Raw genomic sequence first — 18495 nt, 5'->3', positions numbered from 1 at the left:
GGAAGCTTGCTGCTACCATCCTGTGTGATATCCAACACAGTGTTCTCAAGGACTGACTCACTCACTGGCTGGCCTGTTCCAGGATGAGTCACCACAGAAGGATGGCTAAGTGTCTACCACAGTACTCACCTCATTCATTTTTTCTAAAACTAAGTGGCATTTTCAGAACACACTTTTTTTGTTTTGTGTTTGAGACAGGGTTTCTCTACATAGCCCTGGCTGTCCTGGACTCACTTTGTAGACCAGGCTGGCCTCGAACTCACAGCGATCTGCCTGCCTCTGCCTCCTGAGTGCTGGGATTAAAGCCTGCACCACCTCACCTGGCCAGAATACACTCTTAAAAATAAAAAAAACTACATTAGTGTATGTATGTATGTGTGTATATAGATACACACACATATATACATATAACTATATCTTTAGTTCAGAACCTTATAAACTGTATTAGTTCTGTTTGGTTTTGTTTCAATTTTCCAGCCAGTCTTCCTATGCAGGCCACCAATGCCCTCAAACTTCTTCCTGCCTCAGTTTCCTGAGCACTGAAATTACCAGTGATCTATACCTGGCCCACAGAGTTTTTATATTTAAAATTTTTAAAAAAATGTTAAAAATTCTGTCTGTTGGGCGGGGGGAGCACAGTATTTTCACAGGAATGAGGCAAGAGGCATCAGATCCTCCAGAGCTGAAGTTACAGGCCAATGCCAGCAGCCTGACAAGGTGCAGGAAACCGAACTCAGGTCCCATTCAAGAACACCTGGTTAAGACTCTCCCAGCCATCTCTTCAGCCCTTCACTGGCTCCTGTGGTCAGCCTCACCAGCCAGCTTGCACTGGGCGACTCCTTGTCTCCGCCCTGAGAGGCTGCAGTGACTGACAGTCCCCACACCCACCTGAAATGTCTTGAGTTCTGGGATCTAGACTCCAGTGCTCCTGTTTGTGCAGCAAGTGCTTTTAACCACTGAATGGTCTCCCCAGCCCGCCCTGCCCCATCTTTTCCCCCGATTGAGCAAACCTTCCCACACAGCCCCTCAAATGTCTTTCCCATTCCCAACATAACAAATTAACCACTGAAGAAAAGCCAAACATTCTTTTGAGGCAAATGTCTCAATGTCTCCAAAAAATATTCTGTGGCCAAACTCACCATAGAGAGCTGTCCAAGTTTGATTAATTACATCTAGACACACAGTTCCTGACCTGAAACAGATGGAAAATGGCACTTTTAAAAAGTTAGAAATCTAGTTGCATGTTTCAGGCAGCTAGTTTTATCAAAAACACTTTGTAACAGATTCTTGAAGATGAGTGAGTGGGAGAAGCACAGGTTTTGCTTACAACCAGCAACGGACAAGAGCAACTAGTCCAAGAAGAAACCAGCTAAGCCGGGTGATGAGAACTAACCCGGGAACACGGGTAGACAGCCTAGTGACTGCCCAGCAGAGTCAGTGTGCACACGGGTAGGCAGCCCTAGTGACTGCCCAGCACAATCAGTGTGCACACGGGTAGACAGCCTAGTGACTGCCCAGCACAGTCAGTGTGCACACGGGTAGGCAGCCCTAGTGACTGCCCAGCACAATCAGTGTGCACACGGGTAGACAGCCTAGTGACTGCCCAGCACAGTCAGTGTGCACACGGGTAGACAGCCTAGTGACTGCCCAGCATAGTCAGTGTGCACACGGGTAGGCAGCCCTAGTGACTGCCCAGCACAATCAGTGTGCACACGGGTAGACAGCCTAGTGACTGCCCAGCACAGTCAGTGTGCACAAGGGTAGGCAGCCCTAGTGACTGCCCAGCACAATCAGTGTGCACCCGGGTAGACAGCCTAGTGACTGCCCAGCATAATCAGTGTGCACACGAGTAGACAGCCTAGTGACTGCCCAGCAGAGTCAGTGTGCACACAGGTAGGCAGCCTAGTGACTGCCCAGCACAATCAGTGTGCACCCGGGTAGACAGCCTAGTGACTGCCCAGCATAATCAGTGTGCACACGAGTAGACAGCCTAGTGACTGCCCAGCAGAGTCAGTGTGCACACAGGTAGACAGCCTAGTGACTGACCAGCAGAGTCAGTGTGCACACGCTCTGCGCCTCCTACGAACAACAAACTCAGATTAAAGGGTGATTTTAAAGAGCGCTCATATTTTTTTAAACCTTGACTTTATAGATGAGAAAAGTAAGTTGGGGAACTGATCTTGATTAAAGTTATTTAAAGGAAACTTGACAACTAAAGGTAGTATATGAGCCTGACACTATCACATCATACTAAATTCCTTAATCATCTTTATTGTGGTTACTTAAGAGAACAGACACTCTTGTCACTAGGAAGGTGGATACACTGAGGTATTAAAGATTAAGGGACAATGTAGACGTGTAATCTATTCATACAAGGTTCACAAAAATTTCCTAACAGTTGTGAGACAGCAAAACTAAAGCTGGACGATGAAAAAGTATAGTCCAAATAACCAGCACTAAAGGACAAGACAGGATGCAATGATATAATTTGAAAACAATCATTAGGAAACAGGTAATTAAGATTTGTTACCTAAAATGAAATTATCATTCATTCGTATTTATCCCTCAAGAACTAAGCCGTATGTTAAAGGCTGATGGCAGCAAATCCATATGCTGACAACAGGCCAGTGAGCACTCATATAGTCCTGCCTCTCATAAAACTCAAAGGGTAACTCAGGGTTCTTTTCTAGCAGTGGAAGAGAGATGACCTCTAATTAATCAACAACAGCTGTTGCTAAAATTTAAACATTTTTAAATAGTTACTTACGCTTCATCAATGTTGGGATGGAAAATTTTATTCATGAATCCTGCAAAAAGAGATGTTAATTAGCAGTACAAAGTATGCAGAGAACAATGAGTTTTAACCTGTCAGTACTGGATTGGAAAAGGTGGTGATACTCAAATTGTTACTTTCAACCTTAGATCTTTGGCAATTTGTAAGATTATATTCACCCCAACTAACTAAACTACAAGTTCTGTAACAAACAAGTAAGCTTTGTGACCGTGCAGCTGTATCAGATAATCTTTTCCTTTTTTTAAATTAAAAAAAAAAAATTTAAAGACAGGGTTTCTCTGTATAGCCCTGGTTATCCTGGACTCGCTTTGTAGACCAGGCTGGATTCAAACTCAGAGATTCACCTGCCTCTGCCTCCTGAGTGCTGGGATTAAAGTTGTGCATCACCACTGCCCCGCTCAGATAGTCTTTTTTTGTTTTGTTTTTAGAGACAGGGTCTCTCTGTGTAGCCCTGGCTGTCCTGGACTCACAGAGATCCACCTGCCTCTGCCTGGGATTAAAGGCATGAGCCACCATGCCCAGCTCTGCCTCTGCCTCTTGAGTGCTGGGATTACAGGCGTATGCCACTGTGCCTGGCATCAGATAGTCTTATAAGCAACTTGTCTTCGGAATTATCCAGAAACTTGCCAAGAACATATATTATAAAGTGATTCGTAACTAGTGCGCGATGAAAGCTTAGAAGCGCCACGCTCTCGGCTGTGCTGCTCAAGCCTTCCTGCAGGTCTGCACTTGAACCTTTGATGTTATTGATGGGTTACACTGGCCACTCAGCGGAACACGAACAAAGCTGCTGAAGTTAGAACACTGTTTCCAGACCACAACATTTCACAACAACAGTGACCAAGGCGGCTCCTTTGAATCTATTCACTCAAAAGAAGTCAATTTTGATTAAAATGGAGGCAACTAAGAAATAAGGCAAGGAATAAAAATGCATGCTCTAAGATAGTTGAATCTGTCAGACTTAACTTTTAAAATGTATTCCTAGACAAAATATACACTTAAATCTTGCTGTTAAATGTCCAAGAAGAAATGTATTCATTTTAAACTCAAGCTTAGTGATATAATCAGTATATACAAATGTAAATAACAATATCCAGAGGAGAAGAAACTCAAAGCTCCTCACTGCGCCATCTTTCTGCCGTGTTTCCCTGTTAGGACAACGTCGCCCTACTGCACACTTTCAACAAGTTCCTCTAGGGTGACTAGCACCATCACTGTCCCCACACCACTCTTTCACCCCTTTCCCACAGACTCTACCTGCCCTTCCAAATATGGTGGTCAGCCGGGTGTGAGAGGCAGATCGCTGTGAGTTCGAGGCCAACCTGGTCTACAAAAGGTGTCCAGAACAGTCAAGGCTACACAGAGAAATCCTGTTTCAAAAAACCGAACCAAACCAACCAAACAAAAAACCCAAATATGGTTGTCAACACCTACTTGGCAGCCATTTAGTCAGGGTACAAAAATGAGGCAGCACTATTCTCCCAGAGGTTACTGTAGTAGCAGGCCAAGAGACAAGAGTCTCTGACACGGAGAACACACAGGGAAAGGAGGAGAGAGTATGAAAACACAGGCGTGGCAACTTAGAGCACAGCCTCAAGTGATTTTCAAAAGCCTCAGAAACATCCCTCAAGTTAGGAAACAAGAATCAAGAACAGGAGGGGCACAGGCACCTTCCCACTCTGCTCTGCCATTCCAAACAGCAATCTCGCCCTTAACTCTTGTGCTTAGAACTATTATGTTTCGACAGTTAAGACAAAGCCTCATCTACTAAACTATTACAGCAAGAAAGTCCTGTAATGTATAAGAGCTTTGACGCAAAAGGCTGCTGCATTGATACTAATTTTTCATTAAAGAAAATTAAAGATGCTTAAGAGATATCCTAAGCCAATAGAAGCACTCATGTCTTAAAAGGAGAAAATATTCCATAAGCCTAGGAAAATGCTAGTTATGTACATGTCCAGGATAAGGTATGAGAATACTGGAAGTTACTACTGTAACAGATGGCGCACGTTAATTCCAGTAGAGGCAGAGGCAGGAGGAGGCCTGAGTTTGAGGCCAGTCTAGTCTACATAGTGAGGTTCCAGGCCAACCAGGACTACAAAGCAGCAGGGTAGGAGTGCAAGAGTCAAGAACTGAACCCCGCTCCCCACAGATGGGGCTAAAACAAGTGCAGAACACCCAAGGACTGGTAATCCTACATAGCTAGGCAGAGTGAACTAGATCAACATTGTCAGTTTGGATACATTTAAAGTTACGTTTAAAAAGGAAAATAAAACATGGCACTATAAGCCTTGTCAAGTCTTTAGCTTAGGAGGTGCAGTCCTAAGGGAAAACTTAAATGGAGATGTTTTCAAGCTGCTTACTAAGTATCTGTATACACACACAGACAGAGATGCTCTCAGCCTTCTCGGGAACTTTCTTCTTGAGTAACTGCTGTCCACTCCAAGTGCTTGAGTGACTGCTTGGACATTTAGCCCTAATGGGACATCATATCAAACAAAGGCCCCTCCTCAAGCTCAGAAACATGGAGGAAGACGAAGCAGGGACAATGTTAAGAAGCAGAGGATGGGAAGGGATGCTGTGATGTGCTTTCTTCTAGATAATGAACTCAACACAGCTACAGTTACCCACGCTAGATCAAGGAAATAAGGTCAGCCAACATCCCAGCAGGCAGCACTAACTGGACTGTTGTTGGGGGGTGGGGAGAGAGAAGTACTTGAGTATCTTTTTTTTTTTTTAAGCCAGTGTGCACACAGATATGAAGCTGGAAGCAAACAAATTCAAATGTTAACAGTGTGGAATTCTTTGTTAAAACACTTTTGTCACAGTATTTCAAAATCCTACACCCAACTCCACTCTCAGAACTAGAGCACAACAGTGTGAAAGGCCTACAAATGTCACGTGTCTGAGTGGTGACTCCAGGATTTCTACGTTTCCTTTTATGGCACTCCTGAATTTCTATGATGTTTGATTTTAAGAGTTAAAAACTTAGCTGGGCAGTGGTGGCTCACGCCTGTAATCCCAGCACTCAGGAGGCAGAGGCAGGCAGATCGCTGTGGGTTTGAGGCCAGCCTGGTCTAAAAAGCAAGTCCAGGACGGCCAAGGCTACACAGAGAAACCCTGTCTTTGGGGAGGGTAGGGGGACCGTTCAAATAAATAGAAATAGTATCAAGTTTTAAAAGTAGATTTAATTATATGTGTGTAAACTAGTGCTGGATTGTCTAAAGGAAAATCAATAAAACAAAACCAACTATTCTCAGATTTCACATCTTAATTTCCTCTTGTTTAAATAAAACAAAATCCATTACCCAAAACAAAAAAATTCCCAAAACCAAATCAACCCCCCTCACAGCTTGTAAAGAACAACAATGGTACTCATGATCTATAACACTTAAGAATACAGAACAACTGTCTTGAAAAACCATAGTGTTATCTCGATCATGAAGGAATTCAGAGTTTGGCCTCTTACTTGCATCCTCCTGCCCGTGCCTCCCAAGTGCTGGGATGTCAAGGTCTCACAAGCAAGGCAAGTACTCTGCAACTCATCCACCCCACAGCCTACAAAACCTTCCAATGAACAGTAAACAAGACAGGCTTTCTCTGTGTGTAGCCCTGGCTGTCCTAGACTCCCTTTTTTAGAGCAAGCTGGCCTCAAACTCAGAGAGATCCTCCTGCCTCTGCCTCCTGAGTGCTGGGATTAAAGGTGTGCATTGCCATGCCTGGCTTTCTTTGTTTTTAACTCAAAAGAATGGTTCCGTATGAACTACAGTAGCTTACCTACTGTTTATGATCCAAATGTATTCTTGGTACTTAACACCCTGCTGCTAAAACTTGCAGTGCACAGCAGTAAAGCAAACGCACCCTGTGCTGACTACAGCCGAGACTTGTCAGGAGAGCTCTCTACAACAAGTATGTGCTGCACCACATGGGCTAGTGCCATGGAGAAACAACTCGGGAAGCCAGGGTAGAAGCTGCAATTTTCAGCTGGGGCCAAAAAAGGTACCTTACCAAGTGGGAGGTGGGGCAGCATTTGGTACCCGAGAGACACCAGGTCATACAAACAGCCAAGTGAAAAGTACACAGGAAGTTTGCTTCATTTCACACTTTTGAGGATCAGCAAAGATGCTAGCTGAAATGAAGGGATAAGGGACAAAAAGACCAGATTTGGGACAGAGAGAGCAGAGCTTTCAAGAAGAGGAGGAGAAGCCACTGAAACTAGTGTCTGAACATCAGTTTTTGTTTTTAAACAAATGGCTGTCAAAAAAAAAAAAACAAAAAAGGCTTGTTGAAGGACAGCTCAATTGGCTCCCAGCACCTTCAGTACTTAAGAGATAAAACAATGGCGTATCTCAAACAAAAAAGAACGAATGGGAATCCTACATGGGAACTAAGCAATCTGAGGGGCACCTTAAAGGAATAAGAATATAGGTGATGAGCTCGGACTATATCAAAACTGTCCAGCAAAGATTAAAGTATCACTTTTTTTGGCTTAGACTGGAGAGCACACCTGAAATCCATACAGTTTCTACAGTTTTCAGTTAAATTTCAATTTCCCGGTTTGAATACAGAAGTTTTAATAGAAAGGGCCAAAAACCCTTCAAGAACATACTTTAGTAACAAAAGATCTGGAGCCCAGAGTGCAGACCCCAGTACCCTGCTAAGAATTACTACATCAGAATGCTGAGACAAGGCAGGGCACATGCAAAGAGCAAAGCACTAAGATGGCTGGGGTTCTGGCCCGCCCCCCCCCCCCCCCGCACCACCTCAGGCTTTGGGCCTGCCATTTTACTTTTAAATATGGGTGCTTTTTTCACCCATGAACATACATGGCTGGACTATATCATCTTTAAAAACCCCATTCTTAGCCAGACATGGTGGCGCACCCCTTTAATCCCAGCACTCAGAAGGCAGAGGCAGGTGAATCATGCTGTGAGTTCAAGGCCAACCTGGTCTACAAAGTGAGTCCAGGACAGTAAAGGCTACACAGAGAAACCTTGTCTTGAAAAACAAAAACCAAACCAAAACCAAGCAAACAATCAAAAAGACTGGCCAACAAAGGTGTTCATTCTGTCCAGCTCTTGCTGTGGCACCAAGTAGCCAAAGATAAAAACGCAATGGTCGTTGACTATGCTCCAGTGAAGCTTTCTATACAAACTGCTCCATCCTGCTCTAGAGAAGCCTCTACAAAGCAAGTCATGTAGCGCAGTGGTAGAGGGCTTATTTTAAAAACAAACAACCCATTCTTACTCTTTTTTTCTAGAGATCCTATGAGTGCCAAAAATCTAGGATTTATTAACAGTGTCTAGAACTCCAAGAATACAGGACTTAAAAGGAAATGTCCAGCAGTGAAGTCCCCAAAGGAAACTGATGTGGTCAAGGCAGTGTTGTGAAATAGAATATTCAAAAACATGATACATAAACTACCAGTGTGCTATATCACCACAGAGAACCACGAAACTCACTGACTATCCAGAAGTGGGCAATATCAGCGGACAACTTCACCTTGAAAGACTGGGTACTATTAGGTCAACACTACACGAGAAACCTTCCCAGACCAGAGAGCTTTTCCTATTGAAGGCCTTTGTTTTTATTGTTATTTTTTATTTATTTTATTTTTTGAGACAGGGTTTCTCTATGTAGCTTTGGCTGTCCTAGACTCGCCTTTGTAGACCAAGCTGGCCTCTAATTCACATCAATCTGCCTCTGCCTCCCCAATGCTGGGAATAAAGGCGTATGCTATCTGTGTATATCAGCACTCTATTTGCATGTATGACTGCATGATGAAAGAGAGCATCAGACAGAAGAGGGCATCAGATCTCATTACAGGTAGTTGTAAGCCACCATGTGGTTGCTGAGAATTGAACTCAGGACCTCTGGACAAGCAGCCAGTGTTCTTAACCACTGAGCCATCTCTCCATTTCACAGGCTTTTACTTAAAAACCTGTCTTTTAAAATTATTTTGGGTTTGTTTTGTTTTGTTTTTTTTTTTTTTTTTTGCTTTTCCAGACAGGGTTTTTCTGTGTAGCCTTGGCTGTCCTGGACTCACTTTGTAGACGAGGTTGGTCTTGAACTCACAGAGATCCGCCTGCCTCTGCTGGGATTAAAGGGGCGCGCCACCACGACTGGCATAATGTATTTTAATTATATCCATCCTATTCCCCACTTCTGGATCCCTCCCTCCAGACTATATTGGAAGGCTTTTAAAGGCGATGTGAAGATGCATGTGTGTGTTTCAAACATGGCCTACCTAGCCCTGGCTGGCCTGGGACTTCCTTGTGGCCTCAAACTTGTAACGATCCTCCTGTTTCCAAAGTACATAGATCACAGGCATATGCCATTATGCTCAGCTCAAAAAAAAAAAAAAAAAAAAAAAAGAAGAAGAAAAAAAAAAAAGCAAAACCAAAAGCCAATCAATAAAGAACATCACTTCCTTTACATTTGTTCTTGGGCTATCTGTGTGCAGAGTCGTTGGCAGTCATTTTATGTTTTGGACAACAATGAAACTTGTGGATGAGGACGGGGGAAGACTGGGAGAGAACAAGCTAGGGGTTCCGAGAAGGAGCATGCTCAGGACTGAGTGTGTTTGTGCTGGCACGTGCTCCTTCCTTTTGGCAAGGCTATCACGACACTAATGAACATGTCTGCAATGAGAAAATGTCCCCAACACTTGTTTCCATTCCACCAGAAACTATTATGAAGGTATTTTAAGAGAACATATTTTGAAAACAGCTTTTATGGCAACATGGTAAGTAAAAGCCCCAAGTTCCAGAGAAAGAGATGGGGGTAGGAGGGGTGGGCAGAGTGCGGGAGACTGAAGTCAGAGCCCCATGTACACTAGGCAAGTGTTCTACTCCTTGAACATATGTATGTATAAAAAAATTTTTTTAACTTATTATTTATACAGTGTTCTGCCTGCATGTAACACCTTCAGGCCAGAAGAGGGCACCAGATCTCATTATAGATGGTTGTGAGTCACCATGTAGTTGCTGGGAATTGAACTCAGGAGCTTTGGAAGAACAGCCAGTGCTCTTAGCCTCTGAGCCATCTCTCCATCTACGCGGCTTAACATTTTACTTGCTAGTAAGCATACTAATGGCCAAATATGTGGGTGAAGAAATATCCTGGGGTCAATTCCGTATCTGGAAGTTTTGCAAGAGAAAGCATTTTCATTTTGTTATTTGTTAGGACATATATGCCCACAGAAATATTCTCAGAAAGCAGACAATTCAAAGCCAAGCATTCTGCTTTCTAAAGTAGGTATTTAAAAATGTATTTAGGAGCTGAGAATACAGCTTGGTGGTGGAGTTTGCGCATGCATGCATGCATGCATGTACGTACGTACGTACATGTGTTTGTATGTTTTGTTTTTGAGACAGTGTTTCTCTGTGTAGCCCTGGTTGTTCTAGAACTCTCTCTTTAGACCAGGGTGGCTTTGAATCCAGGAGTTCAATCTGCCTCTGCCTGCCAGGTGGTGGGATTAAAAGCCTGCATCACCAGTGTCTGGCTGTCAGAATATATATTTTACAGAACTGAGGACTGGGCTAGATGAGCCATGAGCCAATACAAGCAGCTGACATCCGTAAGCACTCAGTAACATTAGTTTTGGACACTGAGAATGGCATATTTGGATCCAGAACCTAGAAAAAGGGGAGCGGGAGACAGTACAAATTAGAGGTCAGCTTGGTCTCCATAACTCCAGAGCAGCCATAGCTGCATAGTGACACCCTGTCTCAAGAAAACAGAAAGATCCAAAAGCTGGGATCTACACCTCAGGGTTAGCATGCACCAGGCCTGAGTCCTATCTGCAGCACCCTCGAAAGACAATACAGTAACAAAGAAGGGAACTTAAATCAGTATAATGAACTTAAGCAAGTTACTTCCTGTCATGGATTGTTTTAGTTGGGTATAGGTTTTTGGGAACGGGTTTTTGAAATGTCGGTGGGCAAAAGACAGAAGAGCGACAAACAGACCAACTTAGGGGAAGTTTGAGTCTGAGTGTCACTCACCTACCTTCTGCCCACTGACACTTCAAAAACTCCCGACCCCAAAGACCTATACCCAACTAAAACGGTCTGCAACAACTTCCCTCTCCCCATCTTTCCTTTCTTTTTTGAGATAAGGTCTCAGAGCAGGCTAGCCTTACTTACAGCCCTCCTGCCTGGCCTCTGACGTGTGGGCTACAGGTGTGCCCTATCACGCCCAGCTAAGTGACTTCATGCTACTGTTCGCATCCCAGGAACGGAACTCTCCAGCACACACATACAGCGCTCTTTTTTGAAAATTTATTATTTTATTTGCGTGTATGTGTATGTTCATGGGTATCCATGTAGGATGTCCTGAAGCTGGAGTTGTGAGCTGTCCAACATGGGTATGAGACTACTGGTGCAATAGTGACAAGTTTGTTATGGGAGTAACCTACTACTTTCTGATTGGATTTGATGTCTGCTCCATAGGAGGAAATTTCATGCTCAGTTTTGGAAACCCAGCCAAGAGCCTGTTGGCTAAGGAAGTCATAGGCCACAATAAGGAAGCTACTGCTATTATTTTGATGTGTCAGGATATGTCTGTTAAACTGCCTTCAAAATAACTATGTTTATGCCTATAGATTAGTGCTGCTCTTAAGATTTATTCCAAGAAGGTTCTTTTTGCAGTGGTCAAAATGACTAACTAGTTAAGAATACTGAGACTATGCAACTGTCAAATGTCCAAGCCACGAATGGGACATTTATACTACTCCTCCAAAGCTCAGGAAGCAAAGCAGGAGAGGCATAAAGACTGAGAGAGCCAGAGAAAAGGGGTGGGTATGATAGGGTGGAACACTGACGTCAGCGCATGATGTGCCTGTTGCACTCTTGAACTTAGGCAGTTGTGATGATGTGCATAAGACCCCCCACAAGACTGGGCTCATCACCAATGTCAGGTAATAGAGAGGGCCCATGGAGCCCTATGCCTCTCTCAAGATTTACACAAAGTTAATGGTCAATATGGGATGGAGATGCATTCGTCAGTAGCTACTAGTAAGGTGTCCAAGTTTCCATAAACAAACTGTTGGGAAGGGAGAGAGGGGATTAGCAGGAGTGGAGGTAGGGCTAACAGGTGACACAATAGAAATGTTATTACATGTGTATGAAAATGCCATACTAAACAGGGCACGGTGGCGCACAACTGTAATCCCAGCACTTGGGAGGCAGAGGCAGGTGGATTGCTGTGAGTTCGAGGCCAGCCTGGTCTACAAAGCAAGTCCAGGACAGCCAAGGCTGCACAGAAAAACTCTTCTCTTGAGAAATAAAACAAACAAACAAAAAAGCAAAAAAAAAAAAAAAAAAAAAAAAAAAAAAAAAAGAGAGAGAGAGAGAGAGAGAGAGAGAGAGAGAGAGAGAGAGAGAGAGAAAGCCATACTATTACTATGTATAACTAAAAACATCTTTTAAAAATGTGGAAAAAGGCACTGTTCAAGACAGGACTTAAACTGGCTAAGTCCTCTCTCTTCAATAACACACATGGGCAAGGACCACCCTTAGGAGGGGAAAAAAGCTAATGTACTATTTTACACCAGTGACTAGCATGGGTCACTGACAGCAGGGTCATGTCAATAGGACAATTTAGTAACTGGCTTCTCTCTGTTGTAACCTGGTACCAGTTCTCTCTGCCCCACTCCTATTTACTGTAAAGACCATGTTCCTAACCCTCTTTATACTTCTCCTCAATTACTGTTCCCTCCATCTCATTCCACCTCACATCCCCAGGACACACCAAGAACTGCCATGTCTATGAACAGTTATGCCTCTGCTGTCACAGCCCCAGACATTTCCCCTCATATCAATCTCCTGTCCTTACCAAGGGTCTTCTAGCATTCATCTTTCTATCTGCCAGACTTCAGACTGGACAGCTAACACTGACACCACTGTGCAGCAACCCTCTGCAAATCCCATGCCCTTCCCACAGAAAGTGTCTATCTGCTGTCCAGACATCCCTCTGTATCCCCTCGATGGAGTTACTCCAGTGGCACTGTCATTCCTGAAAAAAACAAAAAACAAAAACAAACACAAAACTCCACCAAGGCTCATGCTCTCCATGGGCACAGTATTTGTCTACCACTGACACATTGTCCCATGCATGTTAATCATCTCAGGGTTGCCTGTAAGTGACACAATGCATATGCTATGCAATTAGTTGCACTGTATCGTTCAGAGAATGCTGTACATATTCCAAATTGATGAAATAACATTCAGATCATTTTGGCATATAGTTAAGTTCAATCAGTAGATATAGAATCCTTGAATTTAGAGGGCAAATTGTACTTGGAGATCAAGGTGACACTAAGTTAAAAAAATCATTTTAATATTCATCAAAGCAACAGGCCCTGAGTATTTGCTGGGCATGAAGGTTGTTAGCAATATAGAATGTTTGTGGATTTTATGTCTATTTACTGAGTTTTATTTTTTAAAAAAATACAGCAACTTGTTCCAACGTGCTCAAGCACTCTGTATGTATGGACACACTGCTCTCACAGGCTCCTCTGGCAGCCCACCCCCATTCTCCAAGGACCTTTTCTGCTTTGCGCCATCCATCAAACTTCTGCTCCTTCCCTCAACAGTCCACTCTCATGAGGACAGGATCCAACTGGCAGGCCTTCTCATTTTCCATTTTTTATTTTTTCGAGACAGGGTTTCTCTGTGTAGCCCTGACTGTCCTGGACTTGCTTTGTAGACCAGGCTGGCCTCGAACTCCCAGCGATCCACCTGCCTCTGCCTCCCAGGTGCTGGGATTAAAGGCCTGAGCCATTGCCTAGCCTCATTTTTTATTTCTAACATCACCAATGAACATACTCTCTCTTTTACCTCTTCCTTCCTCCATGGCATGACTCCTACTGACCCTACTATACCAAGTTTTTTTTCCGTAGACAAAATAGGTTGATAATCTTTCAGACTCTCCCACTTAAAACAAAATAAAAAATCCCAACAGGCTGAGCATGATGACATACATGCCTTAAATTCCAGCACTCAGGAGGCAGAGGCAGGTGGATCTGTGAGTTCTAGGCCAACCTGGTCTACAGAGCTATAGGCCAGGAAGTGCTAACACAGCGAGATCCTGCCTCAAAAATAAATAAATACATAAATAAATAGGAAGGAAGAAACAAAGAAAGAGAAAAGATAGCTTATAGCTAGGTATGTGGACCCTAACCCTCTAATCATTTGGGAAGTAGAGGAAGATGGTTCTGAGTTCAAGATTCAGTCTCAAAAAGCAAATCAGAATAAAATAAAGCTAAACATTCCTTTTTGATGGACTTTGCTTTAGTTTTGTGTGACAGTTGCATATAACCCATGCTGGCCTTGAACTCACTGGGCAGATGAGAATGAACTTGGAACTCTGATCCTGCTGCTTCTACCTCTTGAGTTAGGACTACACGTATTTGACCCCAAGCCAGATGTCCATTAATTTCTCAACCACAGCATCCTTGTCTGTACAGGATCTTTCTGTCAGTTGCTGAATACTGCTTCTATCCTTTGCGTGCTTCTCAGCAGCCAAGTCAACACACACACAAAAAAACCAAACCAAACCAACAAAAACCCCACCATCAACAAACAAAATCTAATCTTTAGCTATCTTTCCATTACATTTAAGATGAAATGCAAGCCCTCTCTGACCACTCCTGACTAAGTGTGTCCCCAGCCTAGGCTGCTGGCACTTCCAATTTCTTCTTGCCTTGTATACTCACTCTTCTCCCTGATCTAGGAAGAATGGGGTTGTCTTTTCTTAAAGTAATAGTTTACATGTACTTGGTTAGAATTTATAATTAACTCTTAAACATCTAATCCTAAATTACTATCCTATTACATCAAATCTTTGCATAACGTGACCAGTTACTTTAAATTTTGCCAGGAACACAGCTGGCTCACTTGTGTATTCCTAGCACTTGAGCAGCACCAGTAGAGCAGGGACCCGATGAGCTTGGCAGAATGAGCTGCCACACACACTTTAATGCACACTGAGACCATTCATTTTCAGAGCACCTGTGACAAGGGAACATTTCCAGCTGCGTTCTTATAGTAATGGCTTTAAAATGTCTCATGAAAATTTCCCACTACACTTCGCTATTTGAGATAGGAACTAAATTCAAATCTAAGATCATGAGAGTATAGAAGTGACTTAAATGGAATTTTGCCTCTTTAGCTCAAAAGTTTATATAAATACTGTAGTGGCACAAGGACACCTTTATTAAGTGACTAACCCCAAATCTCTCATGACTGACATACTCCTCCCACCCTGAAAACTCACTGTTCACTTCAGTGATGAGCATTAGTCCTGAGGGAGTAGCTATAGACTGCTTCTGTCTAGGAATATATGAATTAGAACTAAATACCCTAGGAGCTCTATAGTTAGTCATACTGTGTTATAAAACTTCAATCCCCAGTGAGGTAACTTCTGACCATAGTGAATAAAACACTGAAATGAGCTGCCCTTTATAACTGGCACAGCATAAGAATATGGGACACAGATTACCAGAGCACCATCCAACTAAAAATGTATCAGATTAGGAAACGTAAAAGGGATTTTGACTAGTTTGATGACCTAAGCTGTACTACTTATGTGTCAGCCTAATTTAATTTAAAGATGTATGCTACGGGCCAATACAGCTCACTACACAGTGAAGGAGCACCTTAAACTCCAGATCCCTCTGCTTCTGCTGCCACATGCTGGGACTACAAATGTGCACCACCATGTCTGCTTTACTTGTTTTTTAAATGTACATCTGGTGCTTGGCCTACATGTCCGTCTGTGCAGGAGGATCAGATCCACCAGGACTCAGCTGTGAGCTGCCATCTGAGTGCTGGGAATTGAACCCCGGTCCTCTGGAAGAGCAGCCACTGAGCAATCCCTTAACCAATCCCTCCAGGCATCCCCTCTTTTTTTTTTTTTATTTATTTATAATTTTTAAAGTAAAACATTTTTTAAAGGATAGAAGATCTTTACAAAGCAACATACACACTACTAAGCTGAATACAAACATACCAAAAGAAACTGCAAGCGCACACTGTAGCTCAACCACATTATCACTTCACTATTTTAAAGCTGTACTCTTTCAGCTACACTGTGTAGAGACAGGGACTTACTATGCAGCTCTGGCTGGCCTGAAACTAGATATGTAGAACAGGCTGAAATTGGACTAACAAGAGATCTGCCTGTCTGTGCTACTCGCCCAGGCCACATAAAGCACTTTACATATTTGTTTTAAGTGCACAGTGCTGCCCTCTGATGCATGTGCTCAGCTGTGCAGCTACTGCACATGTGTTTTCCTGCTCTGGTGGAAGCGTTTTCCTAACAGCTGAGCACATGCTATAGCTAACAGATGGAATCTGGAGTGCCTGCATGAGAGCGTGTGAAGCAGCTTCTCAGATTAAAACAGAATCTTCATAGACTGAGGATTATTTGAGATTACAAATATTTCTAAAGATTCCATTTGCATGCTCACATCTCCAAAGCTGTGAAAGATAACAAAACACAGCTTTTTAGAACAAAAACTCATTGCCTCATACATCTTCTAAAGAATATTTGGTACTCTATGTCCATCTAGTCTTACTAACCTTCCTAATGTCAAGAAAGGTGGCCAACATTTTTGAGTGTTTCATGTATCAGCTAACAAGCACATAGAATTCACTTAACTGTAACAGGGTCCTATCAATTTAGGCTGGTTTTTCTGTGATCCTCTGGCCTTCACCTTCTCAAGTGTTCTGACTGGGTATGTACTACTGAGCCTGGCTGTTTAGTTTCCCTTTTTGTTACACCCCCCCACACTCACACCCACCCACCCACCCACCCACACACACACACACCCTTGCCCAAAGCAATCCTCCTGCCTCAACTTCCTGATTACTAGTACCATAGAGACATGAACCACCATATCAAGCTTTTCTATTTTTTTTAAAAAAGAGGTGGGGTCAACATGCTGTCCACTGGCCCCAAACTTGTAGGTTTAAGCAATCCTTCTACTGACTAGCTCCAACTACAGATTAGCACCATAGCTCCTAGCCAGCGCTTTATTTTCTAGAAAGGAAACAGATCAGATGAATATCATTTTATGGAAAAACGAGAACCAAGTCTAGGCCTCTTCCCTGATAGCCAGTGATAACTTGCTGGTCATGCATGCCTAACTATATATAACTACAGAGGGTCTAACTAGCAGCAGTGCTAACAGGCGTGCCAAGAAACATCTACAAATAAAAAAGTAAATATGAAAAATTAACCAGACTGTTGTGCGTACTGGCACATACTTTAATCCCAGCACTGGAGGGCAAGGACAGGCAGGCTCTGGAGCTCACTGGCCAGGCAACCTAGCCTAACTGTGAGATCGCGGTCCCAGGGAGACCCTGCCTCAAAAACCAAGTAGAGAGTTCCTGAAGAACACCACCTAAGGTTGACATCTGGCCTCCACACACAAACATGTACATACATGCCAACATGTACACATTCTTCAACATTTAACTCACGCAAATTATATACTCATAAATATTTTAAAGATCCAAGCTGGGGTGATAGCATACACTGAAGTAAGTAAAAAGAGAGACTGAAGGACTGTCTGGGTCTACACAGGGACAGAGAGAGAGACCCACCCACACCCAAATGGTAAAAATAAAAGATATTTAATCTATTTATCTATTTCAAGTATTGGGGGCTGAACTCAGGGCCTCACACATTCTAGGCAAACACTCTGCCACTAAGCTAAACCTCCCAATCCCACACCGACTCAACAGTACATATGCCAGACACTATGGGAGAAATATTTTAAAAGAACACTTGAGTTATCTTTTTCTTTCCCTTCTGTTTAATTCTGTCTATACTACTGCCTCTCAAAATGCTTGGAAGTACATCTTAACAGTTTTACATTGTTGATGACCTGAAAATGGGTCACCTCACAAACTGATTAAAATGCTTATGTAACCCTCCTTTGAAGGAAAGGGCAGCTTGTACAAATATTTCAACTGGATCAACTTCCTTAAGGGAAGATGATATTCACTTGTAGAATATAAAAATCTGACGTATACAGAAAGGGAAATAAAACCTAAGTGTTAAATTAACTTGGTCATTTGTCTTAACCAAGTGCATACTCTGGGCCTTTGTGCCATTGGTTAGCAGATAAGGTAATTCAGGGCAGGGAATGCATTGCAGCTCAGTGGTGGAGGTGCCCCTGCTAGCATGATCCCAGCAACAAACAGCCGAAAGCTTGAGGAAGAGCTGTGTTTCTACAGCACAGGCTGCATTCTCACGGTTGACTCTTGGCTTCCACAGCCCTACTGTTTGCTGTAAGTAGCAATATAAGGTAACAAAACTATAATTGGAATGCCAATTTTCTGTCTTTAAAAAGGCACTTATGATACATATGTGAAAGCTTACATTTGAAATGTTCAATAGAAACAAGTAAGTCAGGCGTGGGAAACCACAGCAGAAGAGCCCTCTGAGGAGTGGCACCTACCTCCTCCCACTGTGCAATGAAGCTGGCGGTGGGCTTTTGATGCCCAGCCACACAGGTCTAATGTCCAGTGTGCTCGTGAGCTGTGTGGGACTCCACACCTGACAGTCACTCTGCTACCATGCCTAGCTCCACAGCTTGCAGGGTCTTGCAGCCCTGAGGTAATTTCTCATCTGTTTTTCCATAAACATCTCCTAGGTGGCTACAGGTTTAGAAAACCTACCTAAGGGCC

At 43.2% G+C, this 18495-nt stretch overlaps 1 protein-coding gene across 3 annotated transcripts in view; it reads right to left on the bottom strand.

The window, feature by feature from the left end:
- UBE2H (ubiquitin conjugating enzyme E2 H) overlaps window positions 1-18495 on the bottom strand; it is an 89932-nt gene that overhangs the window by 21712 nt on the left and 49725 nt on the right. For 2 of the 3 annotated variants that reach the window (XM_084786406.1, XM_084786407.1), the window contains exons 4-5: window positions 2768-2807; window positions 1140-1192 (exon numbers count right to left, since the gene is read on the bottom strand). The exons of the other annotated variant lie outside the window; for it this stretch is intronic. In XM_084786406.1, coding sequence (XP_084642532.1) covers window positions 1140-1192; window positions 2768-2807 — 93 coding nt within the window. The remainder of the gene's footprint in view (window positions 1-1139; window positions 1193-2767; window positions 2808-18495) is intronic. 3 annotated transcript variants of the gene reach the window in all.

The sequence above is a fragment of the Acomys minous genome (assembly GCF_964271855.1).
Source record: "Acomys minous genome assembly, chromosome: 6".
In the NCBI taxonomy this organism is placed as follows: Eukaryota; Metazoa; Chordata; class Mammalia; order Rodentia; family Muridae; genus Acomys; species Acomys minous.
This window is presented reverse-complemented; position numbering and strand designations above follow the sequence as displayed.